The sequence below is a fragment of the Equus asinus genome, chromosome 5, assembly GCF_041296235.1.
Source record: "Equus asinus isolate D_3611 breed Donkey chromosome 5, EquAss-T2T_v2, whole genome shotgun sequence".
Classification (NCBI taxonomy): Eukaryota; Metazoa; Chordata; class Mammalia; order Perissodactyla; family Equidae; genus Equus; species Equus asinus.
Window position 1 is genome coordinate 9,114,328 of NC_091794.1, and position 17,865 is coordinate 9,132,192.

The 17,865-nt window shown below is 38.2% G+C and overlaps 1 protein-coding gene across 8 annotated transcripts in view; it reads left to right on the forward strand.

Moving 5' to 3' along the window:
• Positions 1-17,865, forward strand: part of ALCAM (activated leukocyte cell adhesion molecule) — a 193,548-nt gene that overhangs the window by 142,295 nt on the left and 33,388 nt on the right. For all 8 annotated transcript variants that reach the window (XM_014853224.3, XM_070508687.1, XM_070508688.1 and 5 more), the window contains exons 3-8: positions 1,083-1,302; positions 7,806-7,870; positions 9,369-9,456; positions 9,909-10,091; positions 13,936-14,063; positions 15,580-15,712. In XM_014853224.3, coding sequence (XP_014708710.1) covers positions 1,083-1,302; positions 7,806-7,870; positions 9,369-9,456; positions 9,909-10,091; positions 13,936-14,063; positions 15,580-15,712 — 817 coding nt within the window. The remainder of the gene's footprint in view (positions 1-1,082; positions 1,303-7,805; positions 7,871-9,368; positions 9,457-9,908; positions 10,092-13,935; positions 14,064-15,579; positions 15,713-17,865) is intronic.

Here is a 17,865-nt window from a genome sequence, read left to right on the forward strand (position 1 = left end):
CTTCGTGAGGGCACCATCCTCATGACCTTATGTAAATCTAATTACTTCTCAGAGTAATTACACCTCCAAAGTAACATACTGGGGCTTAGGGCTTTGACATATGTATTGGGTAGGGAGACAAACATTTAGTCTATAACAGTAATAAATATGAATAATTTTTAAAATGTAACTGCTCATAGAACCTTGAAATTTGCTATGCACTTTAAAATGTTGTATCATTTTATTTTCAAAAAAGGCCTTGTGAGGTAAATAGAAGAGGGATTGGCCTCTATTTTAGATTAAATTGCTTATTAGATAAGAGAATTTTTGTGGGAGCAGAGGAAGAAATGAATTATATGTCTCAGTGCTCTTAGTATAATTGTATATGCCAGATTACGTTTTATTTTTATAATAAATTTCTGTATGAAAGCCCTTTGAGCTAAGTTTTATAACTCAGATGGCAAAACTATGGATTTTAGTGATTAATCTGATTCTGTTGCTTAATGGACATATTGTTTCACAAGGGCAAATGCTGTTCCTCCCTGAAGACTCATTAAACTATGTTATGTGTAAAGGTCAGCTATGTCAGTTTCGGCTGAAACTGAAAGGTGTGGACATTTAATTAAAGTGTGTGAATTAAAGTAAGTGATATGCAAAAGATAATTGCCCAGGATTTCTAAACAAGCATTTGCAGCCCAATGGTATGGTTTGCTGTGATGGTTAGCTAGATATCATTCTGTACATTTGTATGTTTCCATCTGTTATTTTCTGTTATATTAGACATAAGGCTAGCCCTTGACAGTTTCAAAATAGTCGCTAATTCTATCCTCCAGATGCAAGAAAAGCTCAGATCCCTAGAACTTGATCCTCTCAATTTCCCACATTTAAACTGATAACCTGTGAAAGAACTTACAGCTTCTCTTACGAAAAGATATTTTCCAAACCAAAGATTTATATGAGGTTCGTATCCAAAATTATTCTTCTTGGACAGACCTATAAAGGTTGGTGGAAGAATATGGCCAAGGATGTTTTGTTATTCTGGATGTAATCTTGAAATATCTGAGTATGCTTGTTTTTAAATCTATTGTTATTTTCATTTTTAGGAAAAACCCGATGGGTCCCCAGTATTTATTGCCTTCAGGTCCTCTACAAAGAAAAGTGTGCAGTATGACGATGTCCCAGAGTACAAAGACAGACTGAGCCTCTCAGAAAACTACACGTTGTCCATCAGTAACGCAAGAATCAGCGATGAGAAGAGATTTGTGTGCATGCTAGTCACTGAGGACAACGTGTTTGAGGCGCCCACGATAGTCAAGGTGTTCAGTAAGTGTCTGCAGTGTAACTGCTAAGTGGGACTGATGGCTGGGGCTAGAAAATGTTCTTTAGAAAGATGGCTGAGCTTTCTGGAGTGTCTCCAGAGCGGGCACCTATATCAGAGGACCTCTAGCGATCGTCGTTCTGTCCATGCATGCTATCGGCAAGAAAAACAAAACACCTGAAATTCAAATAGGAGTTTTGCCATGAGAAGCTAAAAGAACATTCTCTTGTTTTGTTGGGTAAAATTTCCCGTGATATAAAGTACTACTAAGTGAAGACTGGCACGTGATCTTTAACTTTCACTGACATGTACAAATAAATGTTTTGTGATATATGCAAAGATACATGATACATACACAATCATGTATATCATGCATACATATATATGTGTTAGGCTGAACCATACAAAATTGACATTTTGGTAGATAAAACAGTAAAATGCAGGCAAATGCAAACTGTCTTATGACTTAGAGCTCTAAGCTTTCTATCTATACGTGTGTGTATCACACACACACATCCTCATCTTTAATGTTTGTTGATTTACATCTTCAAAGTAGTCAGCTGGTTTAGAAAATTGCACTACAATAAAGAAGTGCACCAGCCCTGAATGTGTATGTGGACATGCTAAGGGAAAAAAGTGTAGTAGGGTTGGCAGAAGAGAAGGTTGTAGAAGAAACTTTGGAATAATTCCTGTAGTCATTATGGCAAAGTTACTTTGCCTAATGATAATATATAGTTGATGTTGCTGTGCAAATAGCTATGCAAATGAATGACTTGAGAAGTTCTCATTAAAGCATTTTATCTTTTAATATTCAAATAAAAAGTCCCACCTCTGTTACATCATAATATTTTAGAAATTACAGGGAGAAAAATAGGTCTCAGGAGCTTCAGAATGCCAGTCTTTTTTAATTAGAGGTCTCACTTCTCCAATGTTTCCCTCTGCTTTCTGATAACTTGACAGCCCCTAGAAATTATTAAAATAAATAGAGAAGAAAGAAACCCAGAGGGCCTTCCTACTCACAGTGAGTCCACGGAGTGTTCCTGTTTCTCTGTAATAGCCTATGCAGCTAAGTAGGACTGTCCCTTAAGTATTTATATGGACTTCAAAGCTCCTATAGGCTTATGACAGACTCAAAAAGTGCGTATACTATCAAAGGAAACCTTTGTTCTCCAGAAGAACCTTGTAAAAGCATATTACATGTTTCACTTGGTTGGCTTTCAGTTTAGAAGGTACTTTCCAGAAACCATCCACCATTCTCAACCATTTTAAGAATCAAACCAAGTACCAAGTGCTTGGTTGCCATGCCCCGTCCATTAAACCCAAATAATCTGCATCCTGTATTTGCCAATGTCCCATGTCTTTTCTTTTCTTTTCTTTTCTTTCACTTTGATATTATTAGAAAGATGAATGGTACCCTGCTGGGAACACTTTTTCTCGGGAGCAACCAAAATTTTTTTGATTAATAGGCTGTGAGGTCATAAATATAAGCATGTATCAGGAATATAGCACAGTAGCTCCAGAGATATAATCAAGATCTAATCGCAGCCCTCTAAAGGTTATGTGTATTGATTTGTCATTGTCAGGTTTCTTATTTTACTCTGTTAAAATTACCAAATATCAAGATAGCATATAAGGAAGTTGAGAAAATCCAAGTTGTTTCATTTGGAAGAATCATTGTGACAGCTTTCAGAATATCCTCTTTTTAAGAAAAAAATGCCATGCAGCAATCTGAAAAAAATTCAGTTGGTCTAATTCGATAAAATGTGTAAGCTGTTTTGGAACACAGAGGATTTCTATGATTGTGAAAACAAACTCACACCCTGCATACCGATAGCACCCCCTACTCCTTCTCCTTTGAATGTTGCTGAAAACAAAGTGGCTCTCAGAAACAGAATTTGCATTCCAGGCTCTGGGCCAGGGAGACTTAAATAGACAAGTTACACACTCTTGAAAATGGCGTTTTATACCAGAAACCGTGGGACACTCCAAGCCCAATAAAATGAAGAGCACAGCTCATGATAAAGAAAGTGTTTGCAAGAGCTTTTAGGGTCTTTGCTTTTTTGAAAATAATGAATTTACTTTGGGTGACTTTTTGTGAAGCAGACGGCAGCTGTGACAGGAGGCTTCCATTTTCTGCATGTGTATATTACAGTCATTTAAGAGTTACTAGGCTCGTCAGTCAGTCCTCTGTCCCCCTCTGTTGAATCACCTAGCAACATGCAATGTGTACCACAGAACTGAGTACGGTTAATGTGAGCTAATCCGATCAGCTTGCTGCAGTGCCATCCTCATGGGCAAAATCAAACTGTTTTATTCAAATTGGAGACCCTGACTGATGACTTTGTTATCTCCGATGTAGGTCTGTTTGTTGAGTTTCAAACTGTACCTCAGATGCAAGAACTCATGCCAGAAAGCAGCCCAGATCCAAATGAGGCACGTGCTTTGTGCACTAATACAGCCTTTTATCTTTTAGTAGTTGAATGTCATCAAAATCAAACTGTATTTGCACTTAATGCATCGTTGAAGTTAATAAAATCATTCAGAAACAAGAGCAGACCCTTAAAAGTCCCCAAAGATTCATTCCAATCACTGTGCAGAAGTCTTAGGGGTCACGTGGGTGCCCAGATTGCCAATTGGCTGTCAGTGGTATAATGGAAAATCGCTGTCCTGGTCATCGGGAGACCTAGCTGGCTTAGATTTGCTGCTGGTTTCTGGCCTTGGGCAAGTCACTTCACCAGTCTGGGGCTACGATTCCATCCTCATCAGTAAGATGAGTGCCCTGGATTAGGTGGTGGTTTCCCTGGGGTCCTCTTGAGGAGCTAATCAAGAGAGCTGAGGATGGTGAGGAGCTGCTTCTACCAGATTAGCTAGAATTCCACCCATTCAGTATTGCAAAGTTTTTTCATGATAGTTGTTTCACAGGGAAAAAGATATGGGAGGACCCCAGCTCTAAAAAGGCATTTGAAAACCACAGCCCAGGCTAATCTGTCAAGCCCTCTTGTACTCTGGGGTCTGGGGTGTGAAAAGGAAGACTGTTCCCGTGACATACAGTCTGGATACAGCTGGACCAGCTCTTTCTTCTCTGTGATGGACAGTGCTAGTTGGCTTCACACAGTTATTTTAGAGCTTTCATTCGGGTACTGTGCTCAGTGTTTTATCAGAATTGAGCATCCGTCCTCTCACCCTCCCCATGAAAGTTAATCAACTGCAAAGTAATCTTTTTTTTTTTGGAATGAAGAAAGCAGAAAATGATCTGTTTAACAAATGAGACCTCCACTGTTTCATTTTGATTCTTTAAATATAAAAAACTCGTTCCCATCTCCTGAGAAAAGCAAACTATGATTCCATGCTCACAATGGTTTACTTTAAATACACCAGGATTTATGAGGGGTGATTGCTGACAAAGTCCTGAGAGAAACACTCTCGAGTCAATGTAACCAGTGCACCTCCTTTCCTTGCTCTCTCCTGCCAGTATCCTGTTGAGCTGTCCTGTGTGTGGTTTTGATAATAACACTGTCCATAGTGGGTGATACGGAGCAGTTTTGTATTCATCACTCCGTCCTCACCTGGCCCTGAGAACCCTTGACAAGATTATTTTAATAATGCAAATAAATTTGTGGCATGACTTTTCCTTTCAGTTCTATACTTGGTTATGAATCATTGAATCATATTAAGACATAATTCATGTAAAGTTTTTTTTAAACACTTTGGAATCAATATGCAATTTTGCTAAAATAGTACGTGTCCTCTTTTATGGTCCTCCAACTAACACTCATCGATTGTTAGAAGCTAATATAAGAGAAGATTGCATGCAAAATGTTTAGTTAATGTAACGGTTTTGAAACAAAGTTTAAGGAAAAAGTAACTCTAAGAAATGCAATAGGTATTAGCCTTACTTCCACAATACCCACTGTGACTCTCTCTTCCAAGTAAGAAGATGAATAACAGTGTAAATTTTAGTTGAAACTTTAAGCGTCCTTTCATCAAGTTTCCCTTGGTTTGCTACAGTTTCATTTTATTGAAATAATAAATTTTAGAAACTATTTTTGGAAGCAAAGTACACATGGCCATGTGTAAAGGACTAGCCATTGTAACACACCAAGTCTTTATGGTCTTACGTGGCATTGATAAAACATCACAGGGTTTAGAAAGCAAAGTAGAGAAATATATTCTTCATAAGAGGAAGTGTGTGTCCAACTGTTTTGGTATATAATTTTGGTGAACTAGAAGGTAGTAGCACCTTGTCAAAACCGCCAACCCACGTTTTGTATTAAAGGCCTTAATTATTTCAGAGGATTTTTCAAATCTCTCCACATATTCCAGACATACGTACTACTGAAGAAGAAACACAAAACCTTGTATTCTAGTTTTGTCATAATTTTGACTCTTGATTGACCACGTAAATTAATATAATATCTTACCTTTCTTGAGCTCTCAGAGAGGTGTCACTAAATAACTGATTTTAGTTCCCAGAGAACTTTGGCTTACTTACGTGAGCCCCAAGAATGTTCATTCTGTTTAAATATTTTGGATGCCGTCCTCTCTCAAATATATTAGACATTTGCCTTAAAGCATAAATTCCAAAGAGAATTTAATATTTTATCGATAACTCAGAGTCATAATTGTCAACATTAATGATGTTACTGATATGGGGAAGACTTTAATCCCCCACCATATGTTCCTTAGAAATTATTTTGAGGGTTTTGCTCATATGTCTGACAATTAGGTGTCACTTCTTGTTTGTGTTAATGTAATTGTCTCTGTTATACCTTAGTATGCTTCTATATTTCTTTTTTCTTTTGTTTAAAGATTGGCACCTGGGCTAACAACTGTTGCCAATCTTTTTTTTTTCTCTGCTTTATCTCCCCAAACCCCCCCTGTACATAGTTGTATATCTTAGTTGCAGGTCCTTCTAGTTGTGGGATATGGGACGCCACCTCAACGTGGCCTGACGAGCGGTGCCATGTCTGTGCCCAGGATCCAAACCCTGGACCGCCACAGCGGAGCGCGCGAACTTAACCACTCGGCCACGGAGCCGGCCCCTATATTTCTTTTTTTAAATTTTTTGTCTTGCTTGTGATTTTCTTCCAGTCTGTGTATCTAGAAAATAGATAATCAGTCATGAAAATTGTATTAGGAGAATTATATTTTTAGAGCTAATGGTAAATAGGCCTTCCTGTAATTAAAGTGCATGAGTTCAACACATAGGCAGATTTGGTAGTATTATTCGTTATTCTAATTTATAATATAAAACATAATTGCAAAGGGGAAATTAACTCTTGATGTTAACCTGAAAGCTACATTTTCTTGCATTTAGCCTTGCTGATATCCATTTTGCTGCTCCAAAGACATTTGTCTCCATTCTTGTTTTCTGTAATTGTCTGAGTAGGTAACATGTCTCTGAATTCCATGAGTAACGTGGACTGAATTCCAAATTAAGTAATAATTATAGAAGAGCCAGTTTAGTGTAGTTTGGTAATCAAAATTTTAAGTATTGGAGGTGATAAACAATAAGACTAAGAAAGGAAGAATACCTGGTTATTTTTATCTGTCTGTTTATATGCGAATAGAGTAATTCTGTTCCATATGACTCAAAAAAATCAGTGGCAGTGAGGCAATATTTATTTTCTGTAGACTGATTGTTAGAGCTAATTAAAAGTCAAAAATCCTTCAGTGATAGAAAACTAGCAGCACAGAATAAAATAACTTAAAATAAGTTTAAATAACACTGTGTTACTGCAATTTTTAATTGATCCTTCCTGAAGCCTCTATTAGAATTTATGCTACAGGACTTCCTATATTGAAAATGCTTCTGTCCATTGTCTCAGGTTCCAACTTAGAAAGGTCTCCCCACCTTTATAGTTTCGTACTGTCACTTCACTTCAAAGATAAAGTTTGAGATGCATTGGAAACTTAGGCTTCTCCATCCCTTAACTAGCTTGGCGTTTCTCATGATTTTAGGGCAATGATTCTTAACTTCATTGCACCCAAGAATTGCCTATAGAACATGTTACAAATGTAGATTTATAAGATCCCCCAAGAGATTCTGAGTCAGTAGCCCAGATAGGGCTCAAAAATCTGCATTCTAAACCAGTACCCCTGTGATCTTGATTCATGTGGATTCAGGTGTTCACCTAATGACTTGGAAGCCATTGGTAAGTAGAAAGTGGGCATGGTAATCAACTGGAGATATATGTCCTATTTAGTACACTAACCTCTGTGTCTCTATCAAATCCATGTTCACTGTATAAAGCACCCAGAAAACATTACTATTATTTTATTCAAAGGAGTTGTAAACATTTAAAACAATATTTAAGATAATAAAGCAAATATTTGGAGGTGATGGACTATCCAGATTTCTTAATTACAGATTAAATGGGAAATCTATTCTTTATTTTGTTGCTTGTGTTTCTGCTTTAAGCAAATGAATTATTTTTTTATAAGTCAAATCAAAAATGTCCTTTTATTCTTCTACATGTACCTAAAACCTTTCTCTGCTTAACTTTAGAGCAACCATCTAAACCTGAGATTGTAAGCAAAGCACCATTTCTCGAAACTGAGCAGCTGAAAAAGGTAAGAACTTGTTTGTGGTTAATTGGCTTTACTTACCCTGGGATTAAGTGCCTTCTCCAGGCCTTGGATGCCAGGACAAGTAAGATAGACTTTGCCTCTTGTGGAGCTGACAGTGTTGCAGGTGCAAGAGTCAGAAGGTCTGCTCAGGTAGAGGGGGGACACAGAGGAAGGTGTGGCCATTTCTGAAGGGAGAAGGAGACAAGAGTAAAGAAGGCATACGTCTTTCTTGTTGGAATGACCTGAATGTTTAATGGAGTCATGAAAGATGAGTAGACTTTCTCTAGAGCAAACATAGAAAGGGCTTTCTAACAATCTGAAGTAAAACAATGTGAAAGAGAATGATATTTGGAGAAACATCAAGATCCTTGCATTGCTGTCACTTTGGGTGCCAAGACAGTGGGTAAGAGAGTGCAGTAAGAGGTGCATCTGGAATGGTAAAGGAGGCTGGGTTAAGAGAAGACATACGTCACGTAGGGACTTCGGACTTCATTTTCTCAACAAATTAAACTAGCAAAAAGTTGAAGTAAAGGCGTGAGGAGCTCAGATTTGAGTGATCACATTAGCAGAGCTTTGAAGGGAGGCTGTGTTGAAGCAGGGACAAAACTGAAGCTCCATATTTGCGTGCATCAGTTGACTAATAATCTCATTTTCACTAGCCAAAAATACCTAAATTTTCCTTTGCAGGAGAAAAAAACAAGTCCAGAGTTTTTTGAATCAGATTAAATTTTACTGCAAAATGTTATTTGATAAACACTAAATATTAAAGTTTAAACACATTTGAAGAAACGTGGAGGGGCTTATAGATGTTAGTAAGTACATGTAGTCTGAAATATGTGTAGTAAGAAACTGGAAAGGCAGCCCCCCTTTAGCTCTGTTAATGATTCTTACATCCGCAGGTCTATGACCCATGGTAATAGCTGATGTTCTTGTAGTTATGTTATTCAGTTAACGTTAAAAATGAATAATGTCTGGGGCCAGCCCAGTGGTGTAGTGATTGAGTTCATATGCTCCACTTCAGAGGCCCTGGGTTTTCAGGTTTAGATCGTGGGTGTGGACCTATGCACTGCTCCTCAGGCCACACTGTGGCAGCATCCCACATACAAAATAGAGGAAGATTGGCATAGATGTTAGCCCAGCGACAATCTTCCTCAAGAAAAAAGAAGATTGGTGACAGATGTTAGCTCAGGGCCAGTCTCCCTCACCAAAAAAAAAACCAGAATAATGTCAAAATGAATTTGAAAATGCTTTTAAATGAATGTGTTTTTATTAATAGTAGCAGCATCTATTGCATATTTTTTAAATGAGCAAGACCATAATTTTAAATATAAAACATTATTTTTATACAAGAGAGCATTTATTTAGTCCTGAGTCAGTACTGGGAAAATGAATGGGTCAGGAAACCTTTGGAATAACTCTAAAATCCCCTGAGGATTCTGGACTTCCAAATTGACAACCACTGATGGAACCAAGGTAATAACCTTTCCTCTTTATTTTGCAGTTGGGTGACTGCATTTCAAAAGACAGTTATCCAGATGGCAACATCACATGGTATAGGAGTGGAAAAGTTCTACAACCCCTTGAAGGAGGTGGGTCTGAATGAAGTGGACAATACATTCAGATGCCCTGTTTTGACTTCCTCTTGTGTTGGCATTCTTAAACTCACTATCTCCTGCATCTAAATGTGTTGCCCTATGCTTTGTTGCTTGAAGTATCTATTAAATCATTAAGTGATTTTTAAAACAGCATTTCAGCCCTTGTGCAAAAGAATCAACAACAGAGAAAATTATTTCTATGTATAGCATGTTCTAGAAGTTAATTATAGTGAGTGGGAGATAGGATTCCAGGATTCTATTTCTGTCTATGTCTCTGATTCATGGTTTCGAAAAGACATCTTACCTCAGTACATGTCAATTTTCCCTCCTGTTAAATACAGTTAGAAGGACAAAACCACTTCTCAAAGGTGTTGTGATATTTAATTAAGAATTCTGAATTTTTTTTGATGACAGATCCTATTATTTGTGTTCTTTATTTTTTTCAGCGGTGGTCATAATTTTTCAAAAGCAAATGGATCCAGTAACTCAGCTCTACACAATGACTTCATCCCTGGAGTACAAGACAACCAAGGCTGACTTACATGTTCCATTCACCTGCTCTGTGACATACTATGGACCATCTGGCCAGAAGACAGTTCATTCCGAACAAGCAGTCTTTGATATTTACTGTAAGTAACTCAACATATAATTATGCAATTTTAATGTATTAGAAAGAATATTCAGATACTTATTAATCATTTAAGTCCCAACCCAAATGCTCTTTGGATTTAATTCCAACCCCCTCCAGTCCCTACTTCATGGCACTCAAATAATGTCTTCCTCCTTGCAAGACCTATAGAATAAATGCTTACCTATCTTATGATATCCTTCACTCTCTACTTCGTTTTATTTATGAGCACTTCTTCTGTATTCTGCTAGATGCTGAGTTCCTTAAAGTTCCTTAACGCAAGATCTCTAGGGGCCGGCCCCGTGGCCAAGTGGTTAAGTTCGCGAGCTCTGCTGCAGGCGGCCCAGTGTTTCGTTGGTTCAAATCCTGGGTGTGGACATGCCACTGCTCATCAAACCACGCTGAGGCAGCGTCCCACATGCCACAGCTAGAAGGACCCACAACGAAGAATATACAACTATGTACCGGGGGGCTTTGGGGAGAAAAAGGGAAAAAAAAAACCAAGATCTCTAATTTAGTCCAATCCCTTCTGGTAGTCCTCAGGCCTGGCACAAAGCCAGGAATTTTGTAGGTGTTCAAAATGCCGTCTGATGGTTTTCCGAATGAATGACAGATGAATGGAGGCTTATGACTGGTTGGTCTTCTAGATGAAGGATTTCCCTTTTAATGAAGAGATTTATTTTAAGAATGAGGTCAATTGCATGAATTAAATAGAATGTCGTATTCCTGGAGATTTTGGTTAACTTTATTGCATAGATTTGAATCATAGACTATTAGTCTGCAAAGGAACTTTTGTGATCATCTGGTCTAACTCCATTATTTTACTGAGGTAAAGTGAGGCCCAGAGACTTGCTCTAAATTAGCTATAGAGACTGAGTTAGAGTCCTTTTCTCCAAGGCTGTGCTCCTTCCTGTAAGACAGGCACCAGGAAATAGAATGACTAAGAGTAAACATGCTGGCTGTCCAATCCTAGCGCTGTCAATTACTGTGTGTGTCTAGAAGTGTAGCTTAACCACTCTAGGTCTAGTTTTCTTATCTTGAAATGGGAAAAATATAATACTTAACTCGTAGTGTCATTATGGAGATTAAGTGAAATTACAAATCTAAAATGGCACACTGTATCGCACATTAAATGTTCGTTATTAAGTACTGTTGTCATTATTACTATGTGATCATTATTACTACATACTCATAGAGCTAAATATATCTTTTTGGGAAAAAGGCAAGAAAGAATTTTATTATTATTTTTTAAGTGAGTCAGGAATTCTTGTAATACTGCCATATGTCGTAGGATAACCTAATACTTCAGCATCTATTCTGGAGAAGGGGAAGAAATGCTAGTTGAGCCTTAGGAGAATTTTATCTCATCTACATTTCTGTTTTGGCTCCATAAAGGGCAGAACCTTATGTAAGAACAAAACTGAAATTCCACTTGCCTTAACTATAAAGGATTGTTTTGCCTTAAACTTTGTAAACACATTTCAACTTGATTTAAAGGTGAAGATTGAGAGAATTTCATCATGTACAGCTTATCTAAAATCAAGCTGTTATTTCTGTAAGTGAAAGCAGATTCAGTTTGTTCAAAATATTCAATTGGAAATAGACTATCTTGGTGTAAGTGCAGGAGTACAAGATAGGAAAGAACATCGAGATGACTAATAAGGATTGGGAAATTGGCTTAAGGGAGAGCAGGAACGTACGTGAGTGTCAGACGCGAGGAGCTGCGCAGGCAGAAAAGTCCTTGGATGAATAAGAAGGAAATGATTTTACTGTGACTGGCTGTGTGGGGTGCATTTGGCACGGCTTTTAAGAGGGTTCAATGTATGCAGTGCTGGGCTTCATGAAGAAGACAAAAAAGTATTTAAGACATATTCCTGACATTCAAAGAGCTTAATACTCCAATAGAAAAATAAGACACCTCCATCAGAAGGAAATTGTCAATGCAAGGTTGCAAGTGGAGGTGACACGGGAACTCAGTAAACTGTCCTAAAAGCTCAGGTGCCCAAGGACAGTGATTCTCCGACTTTAGTGCTCATCAGAATCATCTGGAAGACTTGTTAGATGAATCGCTGGACCCTGTTCTAAAGTTTCTCACCCAGTAAGTGTGGGGAGGGGCCCAACACTTTGCATTTATAACAAACTCTCTGGTGATGCTAATGCTGCTCATTTGAGGACAACACTTGGAGAACCACTCCTCTAGGATGACTTTAGAGAAGAGAAGGAGGGAGCTAGATGGAAAGGATGGAAGAGTACACTCAAGAAAAGAAATTGGATCAATTCTTCTTGAGAAAGATGCAGCAGTCCACTCCTGCCTCACCCTATTCAGTCCAGATTTTATAGACTTGAGCTCTCTAATCTTTGTGTTTATTTGACTCTGCCCTCTGACACTGCCAAAGATTATGCCACCATAACTCATTGCCTGCATTTCCACACCATTTCCAAAAAAGTATTCCTGTCTATTCACCCCAAACTCCCTCCACGCTGCTGCCAGAAAATATCTTTCTAGAGGCAAATGTGACCATGTTACTGCTGTGAGTAAAGCTCTTCACTGACTCCCCCAGCTCTCTCAGGTTAATCCTCACGCTCCTGATTCAGTGTATCTGAGTCCCGCGGTCCTGCGCTGTCTAACATGAACCATTTACTTCACTGTACTTTCTATAGTCTGTCCAATCTTCCAGATTCCTGCTGTAGGATACTACTAACGTGTCTATCCACATGCTGGCACCAGTTTACCTTTATTATCTGGCAAACATTTACTCTTCAAAATCCAGCTCCAGGGCCAATTCTAACTGGAAGCTTCCCAGTCTGATGCATCTATAAGCTATCGGTGATCACTCTGCTTACATCATGTGCAGTTTTTTTGCTGTTATGGTCTTCATTGTTAAGTTTAGTGTCATCATAAATAGACCGGAAGTTCATTGAAGGCAAGGAATATGCTGTTTTCAAATTTATAATTCCAGCACTTAGTGCCTGCACGAAATAAATATTAACTAAACAAATGAATAAACAGCTAGGCAGAAGGCTAAATGGAGAGATGGGAGAAAAAAATTTGTGGAGATTCTTTTGGTTCCTGTGTAGAAGAATATAGAGAGCAGTGAGATGTAAGATTCTCTCCTGATCTAGGTCCGCTATAGCTACCCTTTAATTTCTTTAGCATCTTACTGTTGAGCAGTAGCCTCTAATAAAGAATACCCTTTAGCCCTATTTCCTCCACAAAAATGACCAAAGTGGACTGAAAGTTGCATCTTGGCTCCAATGAACAGAACAGAATTACAATACACTTGCAGTCCTGTTGATTGTGTTAAGGGTCTCACTCAGTTCATGGGATTCATCTTTTTCAAAGCAGACCTGGTCTCCTGCAGGCCAGAAGTCTTGCTGGTGTTGTTTAGTTCATGACTATTTTTATTTACCGTAAGGTATTATTATGTAATAGGAGTACAGGGTGCCTAATAGCTTTAGCTACTTTGCTAGCTGATCCAGTCTTTCCAAACTGTAAGATTCATATAATATAGTTAAATGTCCTTATAATGAAATCATACAGTGAGAATGTTCCTACTGGTCTTTTACCATAAAATAATTATGGTCATTCCTGCCTCAGTTAAAGACATTTTCCTAAGAAGAAATTGGTTTTTATGTAACAGGATCTCTTTGTAGTTCGCTCTAAGATTAGTACTTGCTATAGCAAGTAGCTATTAACTTCAATCCTTCTATAAAAAGATACATTTAAGTAATTACCATTACTAGCTTCTTGAGAAAATTGTGTATAATTTAGTCATTTACATTGTATGTACAGAGTAATTTGGTACTTGACGAAAATGGTTAACTTGTGTCTGTGATTCTTGCAGATCCTACAGAGCAGGTGACAATACAAGTGCTGCCACCAAAAAATGCCATCAAAGAAGGGGACAACATCACTCTTAAATGCCTGGGAAATGGTAACCCTCCTCCTCAGGAGTTTTTGTTTTACTTACCAGTAAGTGCTTAAGGATTATTACTTGAGCTAGACTACTATCATTTTGCCCTTTTGTTTGGCAGCTGGCTGGCATTAAAAATTGTGTGTCCTTGGGCAGCTTAAGTGAAAAAGGATGTTCTTCTTGGGGACGAGGAACACCTGTAGGATGTCCTTTGAAAGCTGTTTCGGCGTCTGCCATCACTCTTGCCTTTTTCTCAATGTTAAGAGATTTCAGGAGAAAGAAAAAAAAATCTGATCACAGGAAACCGTAATTAGAAAAACTCAAGGTTTATTATCCAAATAAACTATAAGAATCTGCTCTTCAGAAGCGGGTAACTATAAAATGAAGAATGATGACAGCAAGTGGTCTGATGTGGATTCTAAATCTGCCTATGGTGGCTCCTTGAACACATACCTGAACCTGAAACAGGGACAGTGCTGTTGCACATTATATTGAGTTTGATAGAATAAAGCTGGGGGCTACATCTTGCCCTTGTATATAGTCTTGAAGGGTCAGTTCCTCAACTTTTATCAGTAGCATAGCTGAAAGAAATGATCTATATAGAGGATAATTTGGAGAATTCCACTAGAGTGTGTTCTGGATGTCATAGTGACGTGGAGCCAGACCAGGAGAGAGCTCGTCTGAGGATGCTTGCTTGCTCTCCCGCAGCTCTCCCTGGGTTTGAGTTTGGTATAATCTTCCATTGAGAGCAGCTGTAGACAGCTCACCACTGCATTTACTGCAGGGCTGTTTACAACTGTCATCCACCGCAGCTCTCAGTGGTGTGTAAGAATATCATCTACTGTATCACTCAGAAGACTAGTATAAGTAATTTCTTTTAGACTGAAATGTTGACAGAAAACTTTGTTTCTCCTAATAAATTGACATAATGTTTGTATCTCACGTGAAAATGAAATTTTGAAACTAATTAAGTTTCCACCTTGACTATCAGTGATGACAGACCCAAATTTGTGTCATGGTTTTAGCAACAATACCTGGTGATTATCTTTTTTTGTTAATATATACTCCTACTTCATCTACATTTTTTTATTCTCAGTTTGTTATTGTTTTCTTTTCTTATTCTTTTCTCTACTCCTCCCTTTCTCCCTCTCTCCCTCCCTTCCTCTCTCCGTCTCTTCATTCCTTCCTTCCTTTCTTTCCTTTTTATTTGGATATATGGCTGTTTTCTTTCAAGCTTCCTCAAATCTTTTTGTCAAATTAGGCAAGGCATAAATATAAAAATAAAATATTGGAAATTTTTTTTAAAATCTGCTTTAAACCTCAAACTCAAGCCATGCTTTCAATAAAATAGATGTCATCAGTACAATGTTAATCAGCTCTTCAATTTCCTTGGAACCAAAATATTAATTGCTTTTCCAGGAATCAGATAATACAAACTGTATTCTTATTTGTCCAATCAAAGAAACACATTCACTGTTTTTCTTATCTGAGAAAAGGCCATTTTCATCAAGAAATACAACTGTTCTCATTATAGCCACCAGGTGTAATCATCTGACATTTTGCCTCTATCCAAAGGGACAGCCTGAAGGAATAAGAGGCTCAAATACTTACACGTTGACAGATGTGAGGCGCAATGCCACGGGGGACTACAAATGCTCTCTGATAGACAAAAGAAGCATGATTGCTTCAACAGCCATCACCGTTCACTGTAAGTCACCGTATTCTTCTTTATCAAAGGCCTCTTCTCTTCAAAGGCCTCTAATTGTCTGACTTGCCTATCTTTTCAAATACATTGCAGCTCTATTTTTCTTAAATAACCTGGTTTCGTAGAAGCCCTGAAGAACCTCAGAGCAAGCTCAGCTTGGGTCCAGACTTGCGCTGCAATATCGAAAGCTTGCCTGGATCTAGTGACAGCACCTTGGGCAGTGCTAAACCTCCATCTGCCTTCTCAATGTCTTCACTTGGTGGTATCAACAAAATCTTCACGTGAATCTTAAAGAAAGAACTCATTTAGTATTTTAGGAAAATATTTAGATATTCTTAAGTTCACAAGGTTTGCATTTGGCCCAGGAAAGTTCAGATTAAGCTTCTTTTTAGTATTAGTATTACAGAATAATATTAACACCCAAACTTAAGCAACACAAAGTTATTGTAGACTCAACTTTTGGAAGAGGATGTAGAGACCACTAAAAGGCATGTATTGGCTTCTATAGAGAAGAATAGAAAATTTCTGGAAAGAGAACTTCAAGATCACCCTACACATACATTTTTATTAACTTTTAACCTGCTTTTGATCTCCAGATACCCCAAGAGTTATATTTACTCCAGTAATAGAAAAAGATATACCTAGAAAACAGACACTTTACTTGAGTTCTTTATTTTGTAATTCCTGACAGTCTATATTATTGTTGTACCTGATACATCATGGAAACGGGAAACTAATTTGAACTGCTCCCTCATGACTCTAGAATTCAGAGTGCTTTGGGGAAAACAAATATCAGCCTTACTTGGAGGGCTAGGCCAAACTTTCTAATAAGTGCTTTGCCCCTCTAGACGTGTTTCACCATAATAAGTTCCTCTAGACATGATGCACTACAATCTCATTGAGGGTGAGGGGTTCCTTTGTTTCAAAATTGAAAGACCCTTTAGAAATTATTCTGAAGAAATTGGTTCTAAATCTTTCACTCTACCCGTAATGCTTAGAACACATGTAGCATAGGAGCTAAAACTTTGAGGGAAATACAAGGAGGTACATTGGGGAATAGAGGGACCAGACGGTTGCTTCTGAGTGTCTGATGTCAGGAGCATGCCCTGGGGAGCCCTATAGAAACAGTGGACTGTTAAATGTCCTCAGCCAGGTCATTTCTCTGTTTGCTCCATATTCGTGTTGCACAAACCTGAGTGTCTGTCATCAGGGGCTAGTTAGAGAGAAAGTAGTGACCTCTCAGGATAACAACAGTGCTGCTTTTTCTCTGAGGACCAGTCAGTCTTGGGACCATTTATCCAGCCGCTTCCATGAAAAAGAGAAACAGAGAAGTAAGGGAAGATAACCAGAAGATAGAATTGCCTGTGGAATAACTCTGACATCATTGTTCAGAAGATCTTTGGACTAATAACCATTAATCCTACTTAGAGATGTGCTTATGTCTAAGAGATGCTAGTTACCCAGGACCCTAAAAGGAGAGGGCTCTTCTGTGTATCACTGTCGAGATTTTACTCTAAATTACATGAAATGAAAACCTAAAAATTCTATTTTTGCCAATTTATCCTTGATTGCTTGTTTGTTTTCCAAAAGCAAGATTTGTTTCCTTTCTGCATATGAGTAAAGGGAAGATGGCTAGAGAAGCACCTCTCCATCCTTGCACTCATTCATAGAACAGGCCCCTTGCTTTCCACCCACACGTCCATAGTTGCTGATGAAACAGCTGCTACTCCTCCCCCAATTCATGCAACTGTGGGTTCTTCATCAGAACTTCCAAAGTCCATCCTCAGCCTTTAAAATCACTTCTTATATCTTATCACTGGCAAGTTAACTGTCCAGCTCATAAAGCTTCTAACTTGCCTGCATAAAATTCTCATCTAAGTATCATTCACCGAAATATTCCGAGGAAACTCAACTTTTGTATGTGACACTGCATATTTTAATATCAGTGAGAAACTGAGAAAGCGTGCTTCTTCCCTGCATTCATTCAGCAATCATTTTTGAGAGCCTCCCATGTGTCAGGCTCTGTGGATGCGCAGTGACAACTCAAGTCGTGGTCGCTACCCTCATGGCGCTTAGAGCCTAGCAGAAGAAACTATTATGAAAAATGATGCTGCAAACAATCAACAAATTGCCATTATACAGGTAAAACCAAGGAG